Source organism: Rhincodon typus, chromosome 22, assembly GCF_021869965.1.
Source record: "Rhincodon typus isolate 14 chromosome 22, sRhiTyp1.1, whole genome shotgun sequence".
In the NCBI taxonomy this organism is placed as follows: domain Eukaryota; kingdom Metazoa; phylum Chordata; class Chondrichthyes; order Orectolobiformes; family Rhincodontidae; genus Rhincodon; species Rhincodon typus.
Window position 1 is genome coordinate 11,003,751 of NC_063353.1, and position 27,211 is coordinate 11,030,961.

The 27,211-nt window shown below is 41.5% G+C and overlaps 1 protein-coding gene across 1 annotated transcript in view; it reads right to left on the reverse strand.

Annotated features, from left to right (window-relative positions):
• Positions 1-27,211, reverse strand: part of ptpro (protein tyrosine phosphatase receptor type O) — a 160,337-nt gene that overhangs the window by 25,612 nt on the left and 107,514 nt on the right. Inside the window, exons 12-18 of the mRNA XM_020510969.2 lie at positions 24,176-24,296; positions 19,513-19,646; positions 13,579-13,714; positions 10,127-10,247; positions 9,962-10,030; positions 4,035-4,118; positions 969-1,004 (exon numbers count right to left, since the gene is read on the reverse strand). Coding sequence (XP_020366558.1) covers positions 969-1,004; positions 4,035-4,118; positions 9,962-10,030; positions 10,127-10,247; positions 13,579-13,714; positions 19,513-19,646; positions 24,176-24,296 — 701 coding nt within the window. The remainder of the gene's footprint in view (positions 1-968; positions 1,005-4,034; positions 4,119-9,961; positions 10,031-10,126; positions 10,248-13,578; positions 13,715-19,512; positions 19,647-24,175; positions 24,297-27,211) is intronic.

Sequence of the window (27,211 nt, forward strand, 5' to 3'; positions counted from 1 at the left end):
TTTGCCGGAACATTTAAAATGATTTCACCCTTTAGGGCTCACTATTACAGTACAATGAATGCAACCTTCAAAGAGGAAGAAGGATTTGTGATGCGCTTGGCTCTGCAATGCCTCTTCAGGTTCACTGATTGAGTGAGGTTTCTCATGAGTAAAGGAGTGGCTAAAAACCAAAGACCATACATACAGGCAATTGAATCCTTTGTGCAGTACATTATGAGAGTGGTTGCTGACTGTCCTCTTGCCTCAGGAATGTGTGGGTGGTTACAGGCAGACCTTAAAATATGGATAAATGAACTAAAAACAACCTTCATCTATGCCTTTGTACAATTATTCAGTGAGAAATTCTGCGATGTGTCATTTGAGGACAATATTGTAAGAAGTCATATTTGAAACCTGCAAGATTGACTGGAATGATTGTTAAGGGGATGTGGTATGGTCAGGAAAACAATCTCAGTACCATGTTGCAGGCCATGATTCCTGATCGACATTTTGATTTGATTTGTACAAAGATTGGCCTTGGTTTTAAATAGAGACTCTGAGAAAGACTAGTGCATTCCCCAGAACGCCTGTGCTTCTCCATAATTGGGTTGAAGAAAAGTTGTACGTAGAGACCTGAACTTTATAAAATCAGGAGCCTGATGGAGATCACATCCAAGAGTATTCTTAGTCTTAGGAATGCACGAGTATCACTTTCTTCTTACACACAATAACAATGTACTGGAAACATCTACTTTATAAGACTGCAGTGTTGCATTTTTCTGTACCTGAAGATCCTTGTAGGTCTATCTAGAATTTACAAAAGCTCTATTCTCCCACAGCAATGTTGGAGCTATGCAAAGAAGCAAGCCTGGGTCATAACATAGGATAGATACACATCATGCTAACAATACTACTACTTCAATGTCTAACGCTTAGAATAGAACTGTTTCTGATCAGTTTCAAGTTCATCACAAAAGCACTGAACATACTTGGCCAACTTCCTCTTCTTCAGTGCATATTTATTCCTGTAAGTAAAGAACATCTGATTAGAAAGATGCCCATCTGTTTCTACCTTCACTATTAAACTTTATGAAACGTGCTCGATGTAAATGACAGCACACCTGAACATAATTTGGAAGTCATTGTGCCAAAAGACTCTAAATAATCATCTACGCTTGAATATAACTTATGGTAAAATAAGATTTCTTAACCCTCTCTCTTCTGAGACATTTCCATGTTACTAACCTGATATTTGATAAGCACACATCTCATTCCAATGAAGGGAGAATCGCAATGGATTTAGAGCTTGGACAGAATCCATGCAGGTTGGGAGTAACTGACACAAAATATTGGTAAACATACAGTAAAATGGAGCAAACACAATGAAAAGGATCTGCTTACAGAATGGCTGGACATTGAGGCAAACACAAGGGTAAATATACCATTCACAGGAGGGAGCTGTACTCTGTGTAAGAACATTTTGTGTCACCAATGTGTCCAATGTAGTGGTACTGTATCTAACAAATTACACGTGCTTCAGTTATTCAATCTTATACTATCAGCACATTGGTATATTCATTACTCATGATTGTGATTTAACATATTGAACATGTGAACAGTATTAGTATTTACATTTTACAAGAGTATAATGTATACTATATACAGTATTGCATAATGTATACAATCATCTGGTATAATGTATACTATATATAGAATATACTGTACACTATTTATAGTATTGTACAATGTATACTATATTATATTACTATAGTATACAATTAGTATAGTTATATAATGACTAGTATATTTTAGGATATGGCTACATTCATTACTATTGCTACTACTGAAATGTAGGCTTGAGTTAATGTATACTGTAGAAGAAGTGTGTCAGTAATGTTTATTTTATTGGCAGATTATTGATATATCATATGGTTCTTGTATATTGCCTTACTGGGGTATCTTATAAAGTAGCAGTGTTAAGTGGCAATAAACCTGATTATGTTGATTCATAGTGGATGTAGAAACTTTGCAAATTCACGACACAGGAAGCCAGAGTGCATTGTGTCTGTCAGCTGAAAACCAATGCCCAACCCAATCCAACTTTCTAGCTCCTGGTCCCTAGCATTAGAGGTTATGGCACGTCTAAGTACAGCCCATTTAGTGGTTTTAAGTGGGATGAGAGTTTCTGCTTTGACTAGCCTTTCAAGCACCAAGCTCCAGACTGCCTCCACCCTGCAGTTGGATCCTGCATTTCCTCCTCCTCATCCTTCTACCAATTACTTTAAATCCACACCCTCTAATGATCGATCTCTATGCCAAGGGAAATAGGTCATATTTATTCACTCTATTCAGGACCTTTGTAATTTTATATACCTCAAGTAAATCTTCAAATATGCTTACAATTAATACTTGCGTTAATAAATCTGAATGTAGGCATATTGATCACTAATTCAATATACTTGAATTAGTTATTCATCTTTTCATGCAATGATGTGGTTATCAATATTTCCTATAATGTAGGTTTGACAAACTCTTTTACTAATTTCCCAACATAAACATATTCCCAGATACAGAGATAGCGGCTAATTTTAAAGAGCTTCGGTTTAAGAATGAGTAACATACATAGCCACTGAAATTCTATTACTGATGATAAACTGTGGTTACACTATTAAATATTGCTAAAATTTAAATTCAGAACCTAACTCTACTGCCTACACCATCCTGTTTACTCAACAGCTTGTTCTTGGTGTTTCACATCGGCTCTCTGATTCCCCACTGATTCACGTATTTCAGTCCTATTGAGGCCTCACCCGGTTTTTCTGTGAAAATTCTACAAGCCTTACAACCCTAACAAAGCCTGACATTCTCCAGTGCTGGCAAAGCGTGCATCCCCTGCCTTTCATCCACTCTGGCAGCCACACCTTTATCCATCTGGGACTTACACTCTGGAGTGCCCTTCCTAAAACCTTGCTTAACACATTAACCGTTTGGTCACTTCTCTTTCAGCTTGACATTCATTCGTGTCTAATTTTTCCACAATAAAGTACAAATTTTGCTGTAAGCTAATTCTTTCCTTCTGCCCTTGGTCAATCCTATCTATCTGTTATTATTTATGGGGCGTGAGCATTGCTGCTAGACCAGCACTTATTATCCATCCCTAACCGTCCACAGGGCAGTTACAGTCAACCACATTGTTGTGGGTCTGTAGTCACATGTAGGCCAGATCAGGTAAAGGTGACAGATTTCCTTACAGGACATTAGTGAGTCCAATACCTGTTTTTTTTTCCACAATAGTCTACAGTCTCAATAGGTCACAATTGGATTACTCTCTATTCCAGTCTTTTATTGAATTCAAATTTCACCACCTGCTGTGGTAGGAACCTAACTCCTCTCCCCAGAACGTTGGCCTGGGGTTCGAGACTGTCAGTCCAGTGGCATTACCAATAAGTTACTGCCTCCCCTAAAGCCTGGACATACGAACTTGGGCAAAGAGTTGGAGTACGTCTGCCAGCACTTCTGAGCCTGTTCTGTCACATTCAATAAGATCGTGGTGGCGTCAACTCCACTTTCCCCATGACCCTTGACTCTCTTGTCAATCAAAAATCGCCACTTTGAATAAATTCAATGCACCACTGCTTTAGGAGAAAAGAATTCCACAGACAAATGACCCTCAGAGAGAAAAAAAAAAGAATCTGCACTTCCACATTAAAAGTACCTCCCCTAATTCTCGTCTCTACTCCAAGGGAAGACATCCTCCCAGAATCCATCCTCTCCAGACTCCTCAGGAGCGTACGTGTTTCAATAAGATCACCTCGCATTCTTCCAAACATGGAATGGGCCCAACCAGTTAAAAACTAATCTCACATCCCTCACAAAATGACAAAACAAACACGCACACTCTGTGGGATATAACACAAGTAACTGTCTGAACTATCCTACAAACTGTAGCCAGTAGCTTCTCACAATACAGTTGAGAGAGAACATCTGGTTGAGAGGCTTCTGTTTTAACATTTCTCACAAGGCTTTAGGTAAGAAGGCTATTAAAATAAACTTACCAAGGGTTAATACCAAAGGCCAAAAGATAGTCAGTCCAAAGGCATGATGGGAGCAGTGCAAGAACAGCAAAAATACTTCTACGCCTGAGAAAATGCAACACAGACACATATAGACATAGAGTCTGTTCGATTAATAAAAGAGAAAGTAGCCTGCGATTAACATACACATGAAGCAAGACTTAGTTAGGTACAGTATAAAGAGATTCTGCAGTAACACAGACATGCTGCACAGCTCAGATAGTGTTACAATGAGAAATACAGATAGAGAAATGCACAAAGTTAATATGATTAATAGCTTCATTCACAAACACAAACACAAAATCAAAACCATTACCTGCTATATTATTCTTCTCAATTCCTGCCGCAGTGTTTGACTTGCTTCTAATTAGACATTATGCACAAGACTATGGAGACTGGATTACAGTAATGAAGAACTGTCCTCGAGTTATTATTGTGTTAAATGCTAAGCATCACTCTTTGGCTTGAATTTTCACCAAGTAATCAGGAAACAAGTGCTGGATTTGGTTCAGGGCCTATAGCTGCCTGTAGACGGAAACTGATCAAAACTAAGCTTTCTATGCGGCTGAGCATTAGTTGGCACGGAGACGGTTTTCCTGTCAGTGAAACCCAGCAAACAGTCACTCTCACAATTGGAGAATGAATCAGAGATCTTTCAGCTTCAGAAGAACAGCCAGCTCCGGTATAAGGTGAAAAACTGGAGAAAGTACATCAGAAGTAAGTCTCCCACTCAAGCGCTGTTTTGGAATACGTGAATTGAAATAAAAAGGAGCCAAGTGGTAGTTGTGGTAGTTGGGGGTGAGACTGGTGGAGAGGATGGTGTTGAACCGCGTTAAACGATGTTTCTCAGCTGTACCTCCAGCTAGGCCAGTTGGCCAATCAGGAAGACTGGAATCCCAGCCTTCCGATCGGTGCCCAACTCCAGGCATTTGATCTGATTTCGTTGCAACAGGAACTAGAAGACCAACTGCAAGAGCCCCAGTCGTAAACTGACTATTATATCTTTCGAAGCCTAATTGTCTAGTTTACCTGAGTCACCTCCCACAAAATGGCCAGCTCCAGCAGCACTGTCCCAAAACTGACACAGTGGCCAGCACCAGTATCTTCAGGCCTCTCCTTACATCAGTGTTACATCAGTCTTGGAGGGGCCATAAAGTCCATCCTTTTCCTATTGGTATCTATTGTTGTGCTTCTGGGACTACCAGAAACTGTAAAGAAAACCAATTCTGTAAACCTACTATCCTAGAACAATGACAGCACAGAACAAGGCCATTCAGTCCTCTATATCTATTCTAGCTCTCTACGAGGGCCAGCCTTTTTCCCTGTAGCATTGCAATTACTTCATTTCTGCAGGCACCAATCAAATTCTGTTCTGAAGGCCAGCTTAAATTCACAGACTCAGTGCTTTCCAAATCCGCGCCACTCGGATGGAAAAAGATGTTTCTCATGTTGCTGTTGCTTCTTCTGCAAATCATCTCAAATCAGTCTCAAGTTCTTGACTCTTCTGAGTTCAATTTAGTATCATATTGTTTGTACTCTGTCCTTGCTTGATTGGCCTCACAGTGGATTGCCCCATTGCCTCTTGGTAGAGGCCAGGTGACTATGGCAAGCATGGAGGGACAGTGTTGAATTTCTATCCCAACTATCTACCATCCAAAAAATACAACAAAAAAATGCTTGCATAATCAGTTTGAGTGACCCAAATTACCCAGCATGCACAACTGTTCTCATGCATTAGCAATTTGTTGCTTTCTTCAGTCAACAGGTGCATTTTGAAAACAGTTTTAAAATTGTGCCAGTCTCTTGATGGTGCATGTGGTCATTAAATGTTCATCTGGGAGACGTTCCCTCCTTGGGGAGTCATTCGTTGTTGCCATGGTACCTGTCGCTGTTCCATTTCCATTGTGGGTTTGCTCTGGAACTTTGGGTCTGATGGCTGAGGTGTGACCAGTGCAGGCAATGAGTTCCCACATCTTCCTGATTGGTCACAGAAGTTGAGGAATAGTTTCTCCTATAGAATTGGACCCCATATACAAACCCATACAGAACAAAACCAGAAACGACACAGCTTGCCATAACAGACCGGACAGTATAAATTCCAAATGGAGTAGAACAACATTGCTTCGTCGGACACCGCACTGATGATGTCACCCAGCATGGTGATGAAACGTCTGAACAAAAACAAGCCAGCTCGGCGAGCAAGTCAAGAACCTCACCCACAACCCGAGCTACAGATCTTTGCTAAAATCTTATGATTTCTCCTGTTGTGTTTATTTGCCTGCGATTGTGGGGCTATATCTGCTCAGTCAACTCCTCCACATACAATCAAGATGGCGCCTACCATACACAGGTGCCAAGTTGCCACTTGGGCTGAATCTTGTCAGAGCATTGCCTGGATCTCAGCCTTGGGAATAGTTTGGCAGTCTTGTCAAAATGAAATTTGGCTTTCTGCAATTTCACCTTAATTTTTTTCACTCACATCTGTTTCCAGCTCTGGCTACAGGGCCTTTTTTTTGCTGTCAAATGAGAAGTTACCATTAGTCTTTGTACTGGATTATTTTCTATGTGTTCAGTAGGTGTGCTTCTTCTGCTCTTGAGAACTGCCTCGTATACATCTGTGATAGTAGGAACTGCAGATGCTGGAGAATCTGAGATAACAAGGTGTAGAGCTGGATGAACTCAGCAGCCCAAGCAGCATCAGAGGAGCAGGAAAGCTGTAGAAGGGTCCAGGCCTGAAACGTCAGCTTTCCTGCTCCTCTGATGCTGCTTGGCCTGCTGTGTTCATCCAGCTCTACACCTTGTTATCTCGTATACATCTGTGTTTGATTCGCTCGATTTTTTAATGTTTCCTTTGGTGATATTCACTGCCTCCTCAGCTTCTCTGTTTTATTGGGGATGGTGTGGAGATAAACTTTAATATCCTTTATAAAGCAGCTGAATTCTTCACTCATCACCCTAGTCTCACTGTTGTTATTGAAGTCAACTGGTCCACCTCCCAGTAGTCTGAACAGTAGCCTATAAAACAAGATCGTCAGTTCTGAGATAGTGAAGATGTCTACTCCCAGTTTTAGCCATGGTCTGTCTACAAGGTCATATGTCATCAACAGCCTGGGTTGTTTAGCTTGGTACTCGTTGCAGGCATGGCACTGATATGGATTTTATTGCTTATATTTGACCAATACATCACATCTCTTGCCTTCCTCAGACTTGATTCGATTCCTCAGTAGCTTGCACAGATGCACTTTACCATCTCTCTTCTCAATTCCTTTGGGGATAATGACTATATCCTTTGTATAATATGCCCATCTTGGACTGTCAATTTATCTCTGCATGTGCAATATAGTATTACAGCAAAAGGTATATCCCTGATGCTTTTGGGCCATTCTTTAATCAGGACTTCTTGCAACACTTGGAGAGTTAACATTTTAAGTAGTTTCCTTGATTTGAGCACAGCACTCATCTGTCAGATTCAATGTTTCTGCTGGTTTCTGACTTCTAGAGATGATGGGGTGCTGTTACATGCAGAATCTGGCAGACTTCAAAAACTGTCATAATATCCTCTACTTTCTTTATTTGGAGTGCTGTTGTCAATAGTATGTTAGTGATGTATATCTGCTTCCCATGTTCATGGTTCATGTCCTAAACTGCAGTGCTCAGAACTGGCCCATAACTCCAATTCAGATTGAATCAGTGTTTAATGAAGCTCATCATTACTTTGTTGATTTTGTACTCTATACCTTTATTTAAGACAAGGATCCCATCTGGCTTTTCAAACCACTTTCTCAACCTGCACTGCCAAATATTGTGCACACTTACCACCAGGTCTCTCTGTCCCTGCATTCCCTTTATTATATATTGCCTTTCTCTTCCTACCAAAAGGTAAAAGCATCGCTTCACAAGTTTCTGCATTAAAAGGCTTCCACATGAATGCCCATTCCACCAGCTTATGTCCTTCCTTCCATTCGCTCATGGGACATGGGCATCACTGGCTAGGCCAGCATTTATTACCCAGTTAACTGTAAACCACATTGCTGTGGGTCTGGAGTCACATGTAGGCCAGACCAGGTAAGGACAGCAGTTTCCTTCCCTAAAGGACATTAGTGAACCAGAAGGGCTTTTCCTAACAATCAGCAATGGTTTCATGGTCACCATTAGACCATCATTCCAGATTTTTATTAGATTCAATTTCCACTATCTGCCATGGCAGGATTTGAACCCAGGTCCCTAGAACATTACATGTGTTTGCTGAATAAACAATCCAGCGAGAATACAGCGAGGCTACTGCCTCCTCCTGAGGTCTATCACTTGCTTCCTTACAATTCACAATATTTCCAGGCTTTGAAATTGTACTCTATAAACCCAATACTTAGGTCATTGATATCAATCAAGAAAGGGTGTGGTCCTAGTACCTACTATAAACTACTGCTGATACTGCAGATCTGAAATGAAACAACAACTGCTAGAGAAAGTTAGCAGGTCTGGCAGCAACTGAGGACAGAGAAACAAAATTAATGCTTGGAGTCTGATATAACGCTTTAGCATTCACTGAATTCCTCCAGCACTTTCTGGATTTAATCCTAGTGTCAGCCCCTGGGGAATCTCACAATATCTCTCCCTTCAACTGTTCACCACTACCGTCTACAGTTTACTGTTAGTCATCTTCATCTTCTACTTTCTCATTTTATTCCACATTTATCAACTTTGGTAGCAAGTTGATTTTGTGGCACCTTCTCAAGTGTATTTTAGAAGTCCAGACCTGCTGAGTTTCTGGAGTACTTTTGGTTTTATTTCTGAAAAGATTTTAACTGGTTTGAATTGGAGGGAGCAGAGGATTCTCATCTAATCCTCCAACCATGTTGCTCATTACTGCTGGTGTTGGAAACGACATGTGGAAATTGATATGTTGGTACTTTTAATGCCTTGAGGGGAAGGATTCAGACCATTATTTTAACTGTGTCTCAGCAAAGCCCTATGTAATTGTAGCAACACTGCCTTCCACCTACACTCCCAGGCCAATATGCCATTTGCCTTTCCAATTACCTGGACAAACCCTATTTTCCCTTTATATTAGGTAGAAGATTCTTCCTTGATAAAGGAAAATCCAAGTACCTGTTTAGTACGCCAAGCCATGCCCGCTGCTTCCATGTGTAAAAATGTCTACCTTGGTGTCAGCTTTGCGTGTTTGCTTTTTTCCCTAGAATGCCGAGATTTTGCCCTGGCTACATCACTGCAACTCTAACATCAACATGAAAATAGCAAGAATTGCAGAACATGTGCCTAAATAGTTAGTAAGAGGGTATTGTGCACACATATGCCACAAAGTAATTACAGAACACTGAATTTTGCATTACTTGCTGAATCTATTCACTGATGCTCCTAGAAGTGCTTATTGAAACAAAAGTGCTGAGAACTAAACACTGGAAACTAGAAATTTGGTGGCAACTAAGTGAATTTTGGAGTGCAAGTACTTTGGAAATCTGTCACTGTAACTCCTAAAGACTTCAGTTATATTTTATGTCCCTTCCAGACAATGGAAGTTTATTTCTTACTTGCTGTACTCTGTCAGTGAACATTTTACAATGTTTGGAACAAAAACGGAAATTGCTAGAAAAGCTCAGCAGGTTTGGCAGCATCTGTGAAGAAAAAAACAGAGTTAATGTTTCCTGTTCAGTGGCCTTCCTCAGAACTTCTGAGTTCTGTTTGTGTTCCTGATTTACAGCATCCACAGGTCTGCTGGTTTTTATTTTACAAGGACTCTTCTGTCGTGTTTGGGGTTACGACCTCCGTTGTTCAAACAATCTCAGATAACACGTTACACAGAAATTAAAACTAATTTTCAATCATTCAAAAAGAAAGGCCGTCACTCTGCCAATCCAATCATTTACCTCTCCTTTCCACTCTGAACGTACCAGTTAAATGGCAACTTCCCATCTCTCTCCAAAGTGGCGAAATTGACAAATATTCCTGCTCCACAATTCCTGTAAGGTAGCAATGTGATTATTTATACGTGATCTCAGTTATGAGTAACTCAAAATGACTGTTGGAGGGAATGCGTGCAGAAAATTACCCTGTACCTGGCATGTTGCAAGTGCTTCCGCCGTAGAACAAACAGTGTAATCAGCAACAGTCCTATGAGCAGGATACTCAGAATTGCAAGGGCAGAGATTACGACCATGTTCGAATTCACTTCTGTAACTAGATGTTCAAAAGAATGAATCAGGATCTCCTTTCTGGTACTACAAGTAAGGACATTTTGCTCCTCGTGAGCACAATTTTGATGAACATAAGTTATTTGAAACTACTTTCATATTTGTTACAAATACATTCAATAGAGTGATACAGATTGTCCCAAAACACTTTACTTGTGTGTGGTGCTATAACAACAAGATACAAATAATGCCCCCCACCTCCAAGGCAGGCATTTACTGCCAAACAGGGAAGGGTAAAATTGCTATAATCCTACCAGACCATGGGGCTGCTCTCTTGTTAGAGAGAGATAACTGGTGGTGGTTTAACCAGAGGGCTGCCATTCTTCAGGTGAGGGGAGAGGTTGAGAAGGAGCTGCAGCTGGTGCAGGAATTGAACCCATGCTGTTGGTATCACTCTGTATTGCAAACCAGCTGTCCAGCCAACTGAGCTAATCCGCTCCCTCCCAGCAGTTGTTGCCCTGAAAAGGTCATTGGAGGTTAATAGGACCTACGTTTCTCTATTCCCCATCACCCTTAATTGGATCATATTACAGTAAAATTAAAAGTACTCCTCTCATTTATTTTGTGCTTAAACCAGTTTGGTTTCTTCTGTCATCATCCAGTTGCTCACTACAATAGATATCAGAAGATATTTAGCTCATCTTATCCCAGGCTTTGTCCATTCTGCTCTCAAAACACCGAGTATTGTGTGCAGTTTTGGTCTCCTAGTCTGAGGAAGGACATTCTTGAGGTTGAGGGAAGGTTCACCAGACTGAATGATCATACTGAATAGTGGTGCAGGCTCGAAGGGCTGAATGGCCTTCTCCTGCACCTATTTTCTACGTTTCTATGAAACAACTGTCAGCATAGGCTGCTCAATAAACTTTCAAAATTTACCTTACCCTGTTTGGCCTTGCTCCTTATCCAGCAGTGTAAATTATTAAGAGGACTATCACATACTTGTATTTATAAGGACGCAAGAAATAGCAGGGGGAGACCGGCACGGTGAGCTTGGAACGACCATGGCTGATCTGCCTCAACTCCAGTTTCTCACTCCCTTTTAACATCCCTTGATTTCCTGAGACACCAAAAATCATTTATCTCAGCCTCAAATGCAGGTTATACCTCCCTAATGCAGCACTCTGTCGCAAACACAGTGTGGTTCCTATTCCTGCTTTCTGAAGAATGCACAGTGTTCAGTGTCCGTCTCCCCCAAAAAGTTTTCCTTGTTGTGCTGGCATAAGTCTTTCAACGAGCTAATTTCAGCTGGTTTCCAAGTGATCTTCATCTTTGACAAGGAGCAGGATAATTGGTCCATGTAAAGATGCGGTCTCAGTCATGAGGTCAGGGGTTTCATATAATCAGCCTGCACGCTCAGTTAATTCAGTGAAACGCTTATCTTTCAGTTTGATCCTTTAGTTAAAAAAAAGGATGCATTTTGTTACTCACAGATGGGTGTGGGAGGCAAAAAGAATTAAGTGCTTCAAACCCCCACACAGGAACAAATGCAACAAAAACAGAAGTTGCTGGAAAAGCTCAGCAGGTCTGGCAGCATCTGTGAAGGAAAAAATCAGAGTTAACGTTTTGGGCGTGGTGACCCTTCCTCAGGACCCGGACCCTCCCGGTCACCGGACCCAAAACGTTAACTTTGACTTTTTCTTCAGACCTACTGAGCTTTTCCAGCAACTTCTGTGTTTGTTCCTGATTTACAGCATCTGCAGTTCTTTCGTTTTTTACAGGAACAAATGCCTCTGGTCCAGATGATGTGAAACTTTCTCCTTTTTCAGGTTCTTTACTGAGGATCATTTATTGTGTCAAAACATGATTTGCAGCAAGGAAAACATAATTGAATTTAAAAGGCAGAAGGCGGTGAGTAAATTGAGGCAGAGCATTTTTAAATGTGTTTAAATATCTCCAGGTTAGTCCCGATATCTGACCTCCTGTGTTCCAGTCTGATCTGACAAAGGCCAAGTCTAAAAGCCGTTGGTTTACAGAGGTGCAACCTGTATAACTGATGGTGGAGCACCCGCAATCCTCTGGAGCAGGGGATTCCAAAGATTCACAACCCTTTCGGTGAAAAAGTTTATCCTCATCTCAGTCCTAAATGATTGACCCAGTATCTTGAGGCAGTGTCCTGGTAATTTTGATCTCTCTGTCAGGGGAAACAACCTCTAAGCCTCTACATTGTTAAGCTCCTTCGGAATCTTGCACTTCTTAAAGCGATCACCTCTCATTCTTCTAAATTCCAGATTACAGTCCCAGTTTATTAGTCCCATATCGTGGATGACTCTTTTATCTCAGGAACCAATCTTTCACTGTAACACCTCCATTGTAACTACTGCATTTCACTCCATAAACATGGAGACCAAAACATCAATGCAGCAGTCCAGGTGTGATCTCTCACAAGTGCTCTGTTTAAATGCAGCACAACTTCATTATTCCTGTATTATATCCTCAAGTAATAAAGGCCAACATATTTGCTTTCCTTATTTCTTGATGCATCTACCTGCCAGCTTTACATTTCCGGTATGCATTAACCCAAATCTCCCTGAATATCAATGTTTAGAAAAATTCACGTTTTTTAAAAAAAAATTCAGTGCTCTATTATTACAGCAAAAATAAACAATGTCTCACTTCCTGAAATTATATTTCAGCTATCACTGTGTTTCACATGTAACCTGTTTCTGTCTTTGCAGGGAAATACATCATTTTTCACAGGTTTACAAAGGATGTCTTCCAGTTAATGCCCAAATCTGGATTCCAGCTGTGTCACTGCTGAGTCTCAAACCATCAAATGGAAAGCAGTAAAAGTTAATGAAACACTGGGGGCCAATATAGAACATTATGTGAAATGCATGGGTCTGTGCTATGGTACTAGCAAAACTGATATGGGTCTACAATATGCCTCGGAATCTCTGAAGCTTGGCGATGTTGCACTTCATATCTGCATTAACCAGCTGGTATTAAACACTTCAGAAACAAAAACACTTCAGGGACTCAGTTCTGAGTTCGGGTCACTGGACCTGAAATGTTAACTCTGATTTTTCTTCACAGATGCTGCCAGACCTGCTGAGCTCTTTCAGCAACTTCTGTTTTTGTCCCTGATTTACAGCATCTGCAGTTCTTTCAGTTTTTAGTTGGTATTAAACACTTGTCTTGAACACTCTGTACTAAGAGCAACAGTTAAATTACAGAGAACACGTCTTCAAATTGGAATTGAACTCTCAACTGTGGGATTTACTGTTGCTCGGTATAGCCATACCGATACTTAAAACCTGATTCCCGCCTCTGAGGCCGTTGCTAAATGAAAGGAATACCTTTCTTTATAAAGAAAGTACCTGTTGTAGAGATAGTGATGAAAACTGGAGCACTGTAACGCTCATAACTGACACTAGTCACACTGCAGTTGTAGGAGGTCGATGGCACGAGGTTGGTTAGTGTAACAATAGGCGAGTAAACTGTGATCTCTTCTTTCTGAAAGAAAAAGAAAGCAACTTCAAACTTAAAAATGATGGAAGACTGGCAGAGCCAGGCATGTGTGAGAAAATACACAATTACATAAGCTGTAGTATTATCATTGATACAGCCGTCAAATGAAATCCTTTGGTTACATCTCCTGTAACATGCTAAGTATATTATATATGTTGCTTAGTGTTCAGCATGTTATCAGTACGGGGCTAATTAGGATGTGGATAATGCATTTCCAATTAATAAATAGAACAACAAGTAAGAGACACTTTATCTGGGCATGTCCATAAATATTAGAATATTATATGCATATTTTAACCTTTATTGTGCACATTTGGTAAAGCAGAAAGCAGAGTGTGCAAGTATCCTTTTTTTAATCTCTTTCATTCCTTGGTGCAGATGTTTTGAAGTAAGTAGCCTAAGTAAGCATACATACACACGAACGCACATATACGCACGTACAAATATACACACACACGCACAGACACATGCACCCCCCCATACCGTTTAGAACAACAGGTAGTCAGGCCAGCACTGGGTGGGATGAGGGAGAGACAAATTCCTCCTCAGGGTGGTCCTTGGCTATGCCTCTATACAGCAAGAAGGGATGGTCTGTTGTGCTACCTGGAGCTCTTTGGAATTCCCCCTCCACGCACTCTGCCCTGGTACCTGGTGCCAATTAAATACAACCCACCCACCCACCCACCCTCCAAAGGTCAAAATCCCAGTGCCCTCCATTAACAAGGTCCTGAATGAACCTAATGTATTTGGCTGCCTGCATCTTGTGGGACAGCTAGACAGCAGGCCCTGTCAGGCCCTGAAACCACCTCTTTGAAATGCCTGGCACTGATAAAGTTGTTGGGGAACTGGCACACTGATCGGCGCCAGTATATTTGTTCCTAATCTTGGCGGGCTCTCACATCCTGCCCACGGCGCCTGATGTTTTCACAATCACAAAGTTTACTTCAGCATCTTTTATTTGTACACTTTGCAGTTTCACATCCATTTATTGGGAGCGAACATTTATTGTCATTTAACTTGGCTTCAATGTTCTCAAATTCTGGCCAGCTGTAAGTAGATGCTGTTGAAACTTGAATACTTCCTTTCAGTCACACTGGCATAACGTCATAGATGCATATAGGAACTTTATCAGTGCAAGTTCCATGTTTTGGCTACGCTTTTATGAAAATGCCAGGAGACTGAATCTCTTCCTCACAGTTAAAAGGAGTCAAATGAACCAAAAAGTCTCGGGGGCCACTGTCATTCACCCTGTTGCTTATGGTAAGAGTAGGATAATGGCACAGTAGAAAAGCTGGTGATGTATCCATCTCCAGGGTGGGTAAAGGTTCACTGACAGATTTCAACAAAATGCAAGAAATCCAGGTTGTAAAGGATCAAAGAATTCAAATAGTAAAACCGTTTAGCTGCCACAACAATGAATTATAAATTACACATTAAATTTTTGCAGAAAGTATATCATTCACCAGTATTATCAGAAAAGCATTGTAAACATGGATCAAACATGAATGGTTATTGACAATCAACACTCCAGATCTTTAACTGTTGGATTTAAACTATTTCAACTTATCTGTATGGCTGCTCCCTGATTCACAAAGCTGAGAGGATGGGGGAATGACTGAAAAAAATCGCAGCCTTGAAAGATGTGGCAAAAAAAAGGTGAATTGACCAGCTTGGAGAATATAAGACAGTCAATAGAAAGGAAAAGGGGCAATTCAGAAAATTACATCAAACTAAGTTATGAGAGTAAGACAAAAAGGCGGAGTTCCTAAAACGGACAACCTGAGAGTATTCACACGTCACAATTGAAGACAACCTGAGAGTATTCACACGTCACCAATTGAAGACAACCTGAGAGTATTCACACGTCACCAATTGAAGACAACCTGAGAGTATTCACACATCACAATTGATTTATGGAATGGAAATATTTGAAATTATTTTTGGTCAAAGTTCTTAGAGTTGAGCTGTAGAAACACAGGCATTTATTGTTCATCCTGAATTGGTTTCAATGCATTGAGGATGAAAGACAGAGTGCGGGACTGGAGCCACATGCAAGGCACATCAGGTAGGCTTTCTACATCAATCAGTGTTAATGCCAGTACACAAAGAACCACAATCAAAATCTCTTTATCTGCCATGAAAAGATCTGAACTTGATCTCTCGTGAGTGCAGTTTCAGAATTACTAAATGTCTGCAGCCAGCTGCAATGCATAGAGCCAAGCGTCCAGGTTTACACACTATCACAGCGTTAGCAGTCACTGCTATTAAAATGCATTCCAATGCAAGAGTTGTTTTTGGCACAATATCAACAGGCCTACTCATTCAATCAAGCTGTAGTCTTCACCTATAGACCAATTGCTATTTACACTGGTAACACTTGATTATTTCTTTCATTCATTTAGCCATCTGTTTCTTCATTACAATACAGAACAAGAGGTTACTATTAAATAAATGTTACCTACATGTTACCCATAGCTCCTTGTCGATGATGCAGCCCGAAAGCCAAACTGGCTATTCATTGTGCCTTTAACTATGTGAGAATATTTCCCATAGAACTATCTTCCTGGTAGTTGTGGTGAAGCTGTCAGTGCTGTCATCGTTAATCTTAATATTAAAAACTGCAACAGTGCAGGAAATTATGTAAAGGCATAAAAGAAGAAGGAGGTTGCATTTGCGCAACATTTTAAATAGATTACAACACAAGCCAAAAATAGCAGAGCTAAAATAAGTTGTTACAAAAATCTAGCTTTGAAAAGTATCTTTTTGAATAAAACCATATCGGGAGGGCACAGTGCCGCAAAATTCTTGAGTTTCAAGTCAGCATTCTGTAGACTGCTAGCACAGAGCTTGGCTCTATACTTGCACAGAGATAAGGAAGACAAACTTTGTCAATGCTTCATTCTCAGAGTTCCTAGGAACTGGTTTTGTAAAATCCAAGCAACTCACTCCCTCCCTCAGTTTCAGCAGGAGAGAAAATGAGCCAGTGAAAAGGGGAGAATGGGCTTCTATATTTGTGTTTTGCTGATGATGTCTCAGATTTTGAGATTTGAGCTCCCAGCCTTGAGCTCTGGTGGCATCTGGGGCTTTATGAGACTTGGATCTCGACTGTAATTCAAACACAGTTGCTATTACATACACGGTGCTACTCTGTTGATTACATACTGCCAAGAAATGACGCCAAAAACGAAAGATCAATAAAATCATGCCAGCAAGATGTGGACTGTGCTCATTTTATATTAATGCCCATGATCCTGGGGAAGGCCATTCTGTTTTAGGTTTACTGAAGGTGCAAAGAGATGATTGAGGGTGAGTTTCATCTGAGGGTCACCAGGCCTCAGGCAAAGGGTGAGGTTGAGAAGGCAAGGCCTTCAAGTAACCTCAGCTGGTGTGACAATTTAACCTGCGCTACTGGCAAGCCAGTAGCTGAGCTAATCAACTATCCCCCAGCCCACTGGTCTCCCCACTCACAGATACAAAGGAATACCTAAAAAAGCAAGCTCAATCTTCCCAATATGGAGAATGCAAGCAACAAGAACAGCTCCTGGACAACCTGTACAGGGAGGTGATGGCCAAGTGGTTTATCGCTGGACTGTTAACCCAGAGACCAAGATAATGTTCTGGGGACCTGGGTTCGAATCCCACCACAGCAGATGGTGGAATTTGATTTCAATAAAAAAAAAAATCTGGAATTGAGAGTCTAATGATGACCAATAATCCATTATCCATTGTTGATTGTCGGAAAAACCCATCTGGTTCACTGATGTCCTTTAGGGAAGGAAACTGCCATCCTTACCTGGTCTGGCCTACATGTGACTACAGACCCACAGCAATGTGGTTAATTCTTAACTGCCCTCTGGGCAATTAGGGATGAGCAATAAATGTTGGCTTGGCCAGCAATGCCCCTTATCCCATGAATGAATAAATAAAACTAGTACTGGGCAGGTTTTATTTTCATTACTCATTCCTGGGATGTGGGCATCACCAGCATTTATTGCCTGAACCTAGTTGTCCTTGAGAAGGGGTGGCAAACTGTCTTCTTGAACTGCTGCAGTTCGTTTGCTACAGGAAAATCCACAATGCCATTTGGGAGGAAACTTCAAGATTTTCACCCAGCAACAGTGAAGGACCACCAATATATTTCCAAGTCAGGATGGTGAGAGGCTCAGAGGGGAGCTTGAAGGTGGTGGTGTTCCCAAGTATCTGCTGTCCTTGTCCTTCTAGATGGAAGTGGTTGTGGGTTGGAAAGCTACTGTCTAAGCAGCTTTGGTGAGTTTCTGCAGTGTAGCTTGTAGATGGTACACACTGCTGCGACTGAGTGTCAATGGTGGAGTGAGCGATGTTTGTGGATGTGCAATCAAGCATTGTTCTGGATGGTATTGAGCTGCATTGGGGCTAATGAAGGTGTAAACCCAAAACATCAACTTTCCTGCTCTTCTGATGCTGCCTGACCTGCAGGGTTCCTCCAGCTCCCCACACTGTCCTATTCTTGTAGCTGCTGTATTTATATGGGGAGTCCAGTTCAGTTTTTGGTCAATTGTAACCGCCATGCTTTTGATATCGAGGGATAAACTGGGAAGGTCAAGTAGAATTTTCAAATTTATGGAAGGTTTTGAAAGGGCTAATAGTGAAAGCCTATTTCCATTGAACGACAAGTTAATAGCAAGGAACTGCAGATTTTGTACCTCCTTTTAATGTGCCTGTCACATCTAGATATTGATGATGATGTCAGAAATTGTTTATTACTGGACTAACAAACCCTGTTTCTACTAATATCTGAGGCAGTGCAATAGAAAAACTGGCTGAAATGGAGCGGAAAATCCAACCTAGCACAGTTACACTGGTTTCCATCTGAACATCCTTATGGCTGATAGTTATATTGAACTTGATCAGGACTTAGAGGTTCCTTTGTTGAAAATTGACCTCAGAATGTGAGGCAAGTGTCTCCTCAAAGCGGAAAGTTGGGTCTATCTGCCTCACAATTTCTGCATGCCTTCATTGCTCAATCCTTTGAGTACAGGAGTTGGAAAGTCATATTGAGGTTGTACAGGACATTGGTGAAGTCTCTTCTGGAGTACTGTGTCCAGTTATAGGAAAGATATTAAGCTGGAGAGAGTTCAGAAGAGATTTACTCGGTTGCTCGGTATGAAAGGTTTGAGTTATAAAGAAAGGCTGGATAGACTAGGACATTTTTCATTGGAGCATAGGAGGTTGAGAGGCAACCTGGTAGAAATTTATAAAGTAATGAGGAGTACAGACAGGATTAATGGTAGTTGTATTTTCCTCAGGATGGGGGATTTCAAGACTAGGGGGCACATTTTTATGGTGGGAAAGATTTAATGGAGACACAAGAAGCAAATCTTTTACACAGAGGGTGGTTTGTGTGTGGAATGAACTTCCTGAGGAAGTAGTGGATATGGGTACAATTACAACATTTAAAAGACATTTGGAAGTTACATGAATAGGAAAGGTTTGGAGGGATATGGGACGACAGCAAGCAGGTAGGACTAGTTTAGTTTGGGATTATGTTTGGCATGGGCTGATTAGACTGAAGGGTCTGTTTCTATGCTGTATGACTCTATGACTATGAATAGGGAGGAGTTCACAATTGGTACTGAGGATTTTAAACAGAGCAATCCCTCTGCATTCAGGGTGCAAGTTTAAACTGGACAATTGGCTTCATCTAACTGATCCCCTTGGTTCCAATCACGTCTGCCTGATTTAATTAGCGATGGAACCAGGTTCTGAATTCCTGGCAGCGAAAGTGAAAAGAGCAGGCAACCAACCTTTCCTTCATCTCTTGCTCCAACCCGTTTGCATGTGACCTTGTAGTGATCAATGACTCCTTCCTCTACCCACAGGAGTGTTACCGATGTCTGTGTTTTGTTGACAGCGAAGAGTGACTTGGGAGAAGCGGGCTCTGTGAATAAACAGTGAATCACAAAACCAAACTGGATTAGAGCACTCTGTGACTTGCTGGGAAACCAAACCAGTAAAATTTGACCCTGGTATGTATCATGAGTGGAGATAAACATTTCCCCAGCTCTGCCAATTGCCTGGATTTCAGAAGCAAAGTTAATATCTACCTCTCCTGTCTCATTATGCTACCAGACTTGAATTTCTGTTCAAAATATAAATATTTCTTTAAATGGTATCAGTTGGCAGGGTGAAGTGCTTTTCCATGGAGAAGAGAGGGACAATGGTGGAACAAAGCCTAGGCTGCTGTTGGATACCTCCTAGTGGTTGTTGTTGAAGGAGCTGTGAGGCACTGCATGTAGCAAATGGAGACCACTAAATCGGGAAAAGGAAAGAAAGTAATTGAGGAATTTAGGAACACATTTAGCAATTTAAGAACAAATGGGTGAAAGACTGCTGTAAGAGTGATGCAGCCACATGCTTAACCAGGAAGTGAGTAATCAGTCAGGCATTATAAAGGCAAATCCTGCATAGATCTTACCTTTAGAATGGTGCATGCATAGCAACTTAGTGAGGGGCACAAACACCTTTCAACATTCTGAAATAGGCCAATCTTTGCTGTGAATTTCAAGGCAATCCAGTTCAGATTTGGGGGTGCGGAGGAATTAGTGAGAGTGTTGTAGGACCAATGGCTAAGGTTAATGCTTTATGCTAATATGAGAGTTGATGTCCCAACATTGGTGGAATTAAAATTCAATTAGTAAATAGGGAATTTAAAAAAAATAGTCTTAGTAATCATCAATTGCTGCAAAAACTCATCTGGTTCCCTAATGTTCTTTTGTGGGGGAATCTGCCATCTTTACCTCTTCTGCCCTACTTGGGACTTCCAATCCACAGCAACGTTGTTGACGATTAACTACCCTAGCAAACTGCTCAGTTCAAAGGGCAACAAGAGACAGGGTTTGGTGCCTATGGAAGTAATTTAATTCCATACCAATGGAACACCTACCTGCAGGTCATTGAGGGCACAGAAGATATATGTTTTGTGAAGGATACACACTGAATCAATCTTTTACTCTCCAGAAATCTGGTTAATTGTTTTTCAAATCTGTTCATTCTGTCTGCTTCAATGCATTTCATGATTACCGTCATTGTAACACCTTGACAAATTTACTATCCTCTGGGCTAAATTAATCCATTTAACTTGCCTTAATTAATCCAAACTTTCTCACTTTTAACAAAAAGACAGAAATTGTTAGTGAAACTTAGCAGGTCTGGCAGCATCTTTGGGAAGAAAGCAGAGTTACCATTTTGAGTCCAATGACACTTCATCAAAAGAGTTTCACCTGCAATTTGTTTTTGTTTTAGATCTCTGGCAACTGCAGCTCTTTCGTTTTACATTACTCATTTTTAAACCAGTAACTCCTGAGATTTCAATACTTTACCAAAATGAACGTTTGGTATTAATTTTGACTAAGTCTTTAATTTCAGTTACATCAATTAAGTGTCCTCTCTTAACAAAGGAGACAGCAACTCTGATTTCTTGAATATTTTCACATATTGCTACAGCTGCTGTAGCTACTCCTGTCTAGTGATCTGCTGCCATGGTATTGTAAGGTTGTCTACATGTGCTATCCTGTCACACACATTGAAGCTTGACTGAATCTGCTCTGCAACATTCATCACTAAAAGGTGCCAAGTTTGACCCCTTTCTGCTGCCTCCACTTTGCCCTCTTGAAGACATCTCTGTAATTTTACAACTCCAAAGAAATGCTGAGATCTTCTTTTCTGGATGTCACTTCCTTTTCCTCTTGCAACTTCAGACATCTTTTTACATGTCCTTTAGTTGTACATTAAAATTCCAGATGCCTGGAATCTTCTTTGTTTTGATTCTCGTCCATTAACATAGAACATAGAACAGTGCAGCACAGTACAGGCCCTTCGGCCCACGATGTTGTGCCGACCTATTATCCTACTAAGATCAATCTACCCCTGCATACCCTACATTTTACTATCCTCCATGTGCCTATCCAAGAGTCGCTTAAAAATCTCTGAAGTATCTGACCCCACTACCGCTGCGGGCAGCGCATTCCACACGCCCACCACTCTCTGTGAAGAACCTACTTCTGACATCTCCCCTATACTTTGCTCCAATCACCATAAAATTATGCCCCCTCGTAATAGTCATTTCCGCCCTGGGTAAAAAGTCTCTGGCTATCCACTCTATCTACACCTCTCATCATCTTGTAAACCTCTATCAAGTCACCTCTCATCCTTCTTCGCTCCAATGAGAAAAGCCCTAGCTCCCTCAACCTTTCCTCATAAGACCTGCCCTCCAGTCCAGGCAGCATCCTGGTTAATCTCCTCTGCACCCTCTCTAAAGCTCCCACATCTTTCCTATAATGAAGTGACCTGAACTGAACACAATATTCCAAGTGTGGTCTCGTCAGGGTTTTATAGAGCTGCAGCATAACCTCACGGCTCTTAAAACTCAATTCCCTTGGCTCTTGAACCTAGCAAATGGCCCAAAACAAGTTCCTGGGGTAAGGCTCTGGTAATGTATCTGTGCTGTGAAAATCCATGAATAAACTGATCACGCACGTCAACTTTACAGACAAAGAATAGCCTCAACATGTGAGAACAAGCGTCCTACTGGGGCTTTGCACCTTAAGGTGTTGGTATACTCAATATGCTGTCACTGACGCTGGAGAAAAAAGGAAGCAGGATACATGAAAGGCTGAAGACACAGAACTGCTGATGTGTGGGTTGGCAATGGGGTGGGATGAGGGTTGACCTGAAACAGACTGTTCAGAAATAATTTCAAATTGGTCATTAAATGATTCATTCTGGCTTAATTAAGCACTAGTCGATGGTTAATAGATCTTATAGTAAAAGTAAAGGAGGAAAGTGGAGGTAACATTTGGATTTTAATGAAGTAAGTAGCCCAATATTCTGAGATAACAAGGTGTAGAGCTAGATGAACACAGCATCAGAGGAGCAGGAAAGCTGATGTTTCGGGTCTGGACCCTTCTTCAGAAATTTCTGGATTCTGGAAATTTCTGGTAGGTTAAAAGGATTTCTGAAGAAGGGTCCAGACCCGAAACGTCAGCTTTCCTGCTCCTCTGATGCTGCTTGTCCTGCTGTGTTCATCCAGCTCTACACCTTGTTATCTCAGATTCTCCAGCATCGGCAGTTCGTACAATCCCTAGCCCATTATTCTCCAAGGATTCATCAACTTTCACTCTCCCACATTCACCACCTTCCCCCTCCTGCTACACTGTCCCAGTTTATGGAGTAGTCTGATCCCCTAGTCCCAATTACCAAACACCCTCGGCTCAACTCAACTCCTCGCACTCTTACAGAATTATCCTCTGCTCCAGCTCTTCTCAATGGAATTTATAATCTACTCCCACCGCTTAACCACATTAAGGTGACACTCTGCTTCCACTCCTGCCCCCAACTTTACACACACAGGCTTGCTAACCACAAAGTTCATGTTTGCATTCTCCTCGCTGCCATTTGAAAACCATCCACCCTAAAAGTGTTGCTCCCACCCTCTGTTTCATTCTCATGTCCCGTTATTGTCACAATTTGTTCCTTTCTCATCGTAGTGTCATTATTCCCACTCTCCTCTTCCACTGCCATCTACTCTCTTTCTCTTACCTTTTTCATTGCCATCCATTTCCAGCACACCCACCAAATAGCAGTCCAGTGGCTAATCCTGTGCACCAGGCCCCTATCAGCTCGATGCCAGGCGATTACAGCCTCTGTTTATACAAGAGCCTCTTACTGCTGTATTAATTCTGGCCGTCAATGCCGGAGGTGCTGTGATCATCAACCAGGAACAATGGTCCAATTGGCTAGTTCAATATCAGAGCCAAGCAAGTGGTCCCAGTGCATTCACCTTGATTTAACTCAATGACCATACTTCCAGATCTGGCCCCAACATGGCCCCACTCTAAGTGACTGATGGTCAGTATCTATGCCTCTTTTCCCAATTTTAGAATGACTTTGCTTGAATGAGAAAAAATTGGTCCAAATCAGGGTTGTAACAGTTTATTAGTCAGACTTGGAATAAATTCCACAGATGGAGTGTAATAAACTGGAACTCCTCCATACACCAAAACCAAAACTGCTAACTCATACCTATCGACTCATTCATATTCCAAGGATAAAGGATAATCTTTTATCTGGCAGTTCAACTTTAGCTTATGTCTGACTTCCCCTTAGCTTTACACAGTTTGTGAACAGAGCTCAACTCAAACTCCCTCACTAAATTTGTCTTGTATATTGCATTGATTAGATCACTTTGATCATGGGAGGCTTCAGACATTGACCCTGTGGAATCCACATACATTCCTTACTCCAGTTATTTCGTGACATGGCTGGGTTGAGCTTTTATGGTTTTCAAACATTATGCACTTATTAAATAATGCCTCAACATTTGTGCAGTCAAACATCACATCAAAATTATTAGAAAAATGCCTTCAAGACGCATGGAAGTAAGTTGGTAGATGGAAATGAACTACTTACGGAGTTGGATGATATGTGGTGCTGAGGAGTTGCTGCTCCCTTCTGTATAGGCTACCACAGTTAGGTTATAGATGTCCCCAGGAGGTAATCGAAGCAGAGTCGTCATTGTGCTGTGTGGAACCTGTATGCAGCAATAGATTCTCGTTTACAGAACCTCCGAATTACTAAGTGGCAAAGCCTAGTCTTTCCGACCTTGTTTGAGCCTCACAATTATCTTGTGACTGTGAAAGGAATGAAATGGCTCTGAGGCCAGTGGGAATTGTGACGAGGTTCCAGGAATGAGTCATTTGATAGTTTGAGTAGGTTAAAATTTTTTAAAAAAACTTGAAAGAAGGTAGACAACTTGGTGGATATAGACATGGGAGGTGCAAGACAAGTAAAATCTATGCTTATTCAAAAATTGAGTTTCAATCATCCCTTCTCTTTCCTACAATATTAAATCAGTCTCTGGATGTTACTGAATGCTTTAATTCCATCTTGCAGATTAGTATCTAACAATTTGTAAACCATAGACCTCTGTAACTTCTGGACATTCACATTTATCATTCCCAGTCCTTCCTATTACCCATCTACTTAATCAACTTCTCACAGCCCATGCTCAATGGTCCTGCTCCCAATCATCTTCAAACACATCTGAATCCTGGAGCACATACCTGCTCCCTTGTCTCCTTCTCATCCCAGCTCTTACCAACCCAATCTCCCCAGTTTGCTACCTGCTCAGTGATTTCATTCTCCCCTATCCTCTCCCCATTCTCTGTCATCTTCCGTTCTCTTTGGTAAGCACCCTTATCGCCCACTTCTCAAAGAATGCTCCCTTGCCTCTCTTTTACTTCAAAAACATTGCCACCCTTTCTTCAAAACTTTGGAGTATGAATTTCCCATTGAACTGGTCATGCCCCATCCAAGTTCTAGAAATCTGGTTTCTTTTGCAGTGGAACCCAGAAAAACAAAAATTATGAGTGTTATCTTCAACCTGATCCCATGACACTGCCAACTTTCCCATTCCCCTTCAATGTTGTGCTCAATAGACCATCTCCAAACCATTTATTTTTCATAGTTTCATTTAAACTCACCACAATAAAATAATGCACCCTCACTTGGGATCCTTGTGGTCAAACTCAGTAAAATGCTGCCTTGATGTCACTCATCTCACCTCTGCTGTTCAGCTCTTTTGTTCATGTTTGGACCAAGGTTGTAAAGAGGTCAGGAGCTGAGTGGCCCTGGCAGAACCCAAACTGAGCATCTGTGAACAGATTATTGCTAAGCATGTGTTGATGGCCCTTTCCATTATTTTGTTGGTGATCGAGAATAGACTGATGGGACAATAACTAGCCAAGATAAATTTGTCCTGCTTTTGAGGACATAAGATACTTGAGCAAGTTTCCACATTGTTGGGGACAGCCTGTGTTGTAGGGGTACTGGAAGAGCTTGGTTACGGGCACAGTTAGTTCTGAAGCACATGTCTTCAGTATTATTGCTAGAATGTTGTCAGGGCCCACACTGTGGAGTGCCATCAGCCATTTTCTGATACCTCGTGGAGTGAAATGAATTGATGGAAAACCAGCATGTGATGCCAGGGTTCTCTGGAGGAGATCAAAATGGATCATCCGCTCAGCACTTCTTCAATTCATTGCACATATATCAACCTTGTCTTTTGCATTGATGAGCTGGGCTCCCCTACCTTTTAGGATGGGGATATTTGTAGAGCCACTTCTTTAGTTGTTTAATGGTCTGCCACCATTCATGAATGGATGTGATATAATGCAGAGCTTAATTCTGATCCATTGCCTGTGGGATGACTTAGCCCTGTTTATTGGTTGTTGCTTCCACCGTTTGGCATATAAGCAGTCCTGGGTTGTAACATCACAAGGTTGCCATCTTTTTAGGTATGCCTGGTACTATTCATGAACAAACTCTCCTGCACTCTTGATTTCACCATGGTTAATCCCCTGGCTTGAATGGGGGATACGAGGTTGCAGATTGTTGATGGCCCACAGCACCTCAAAGATGCCCAGTTTTGAGTTGCTAGATGTATTTGAGATCTGTCCCATTTAGCACAGTGATAGTGCTACACAACACGATGAAAGGTACTCTCAATGTGAAGGTGGGACTTTGTCTCCACAAGGACTGCGTGGTGGTCACTCTTACTGACACCGCCATGAATGGACACAATTGGAACAAGAAGATTGGTGAGGACGAGGTCAAGTACATTTTCCCCTCTTGTTGGTTCCCTCACTACTTGTCGCAGATCCACTCTAGCAGCTATGCCATTTAGGACCTGATCAGCTCAGTCAGTATTGATGATACTGAGCCACTCTTGGTGATGAACACTGAAGACTGCCATCTACAGTACATTCTGTGCACTTGTCACGCTCAGTGCTTCCCACTGCTTCCTACAATGTAGAGGAATAGCATTTCGTCAGTCAGGGGAATACGTGGTAATAAGCAAGATGCTTCCTCACTCATGTTTACCTTGTTCTATGTTATCTAATCATGTCTGGAATCAAAATTGACGACTCTCAGGGCAACATCTGACTATATATCACTGTGCCACCACCTCTGGTGGGTCTGTTCTACCAGTGGAACAGGACATATCTAGGGATGGATGTCAGGGACGGTGTCAGTAAGGTATGATTCTGTAGGTTTGACTATTTCAGATTGTTGCTTGACTAGTCTTTTCGATACTTCTCCAGATGTTGATAAGGGCAACTGTGCAGGGTTTACAGGGCTGTGTTTGCCTTTGCCATTGCCATTTCCAGTATCTAGTTGATTACAGGTGGTCCATCCCTTTTCATTCCTTTTTTTAAAAGAAAGACAGTTTTGCAGTTTCAGCTATTTTGATACAGCTTGGTGGGCAATTTCGGATGCCAACTGAGAGTCAACCACACAGCTGTGGGCCTGGAGTCACATGTAGGGCAGATGTACATTAGTGAACCAGAGAGGCTTTTACAACAAACAACAATGGTTACATAGTCACCACTGGGCTAATTTTTGATTTAAATTTCACCATCGGGACATGTGGGATTCAAACCCATG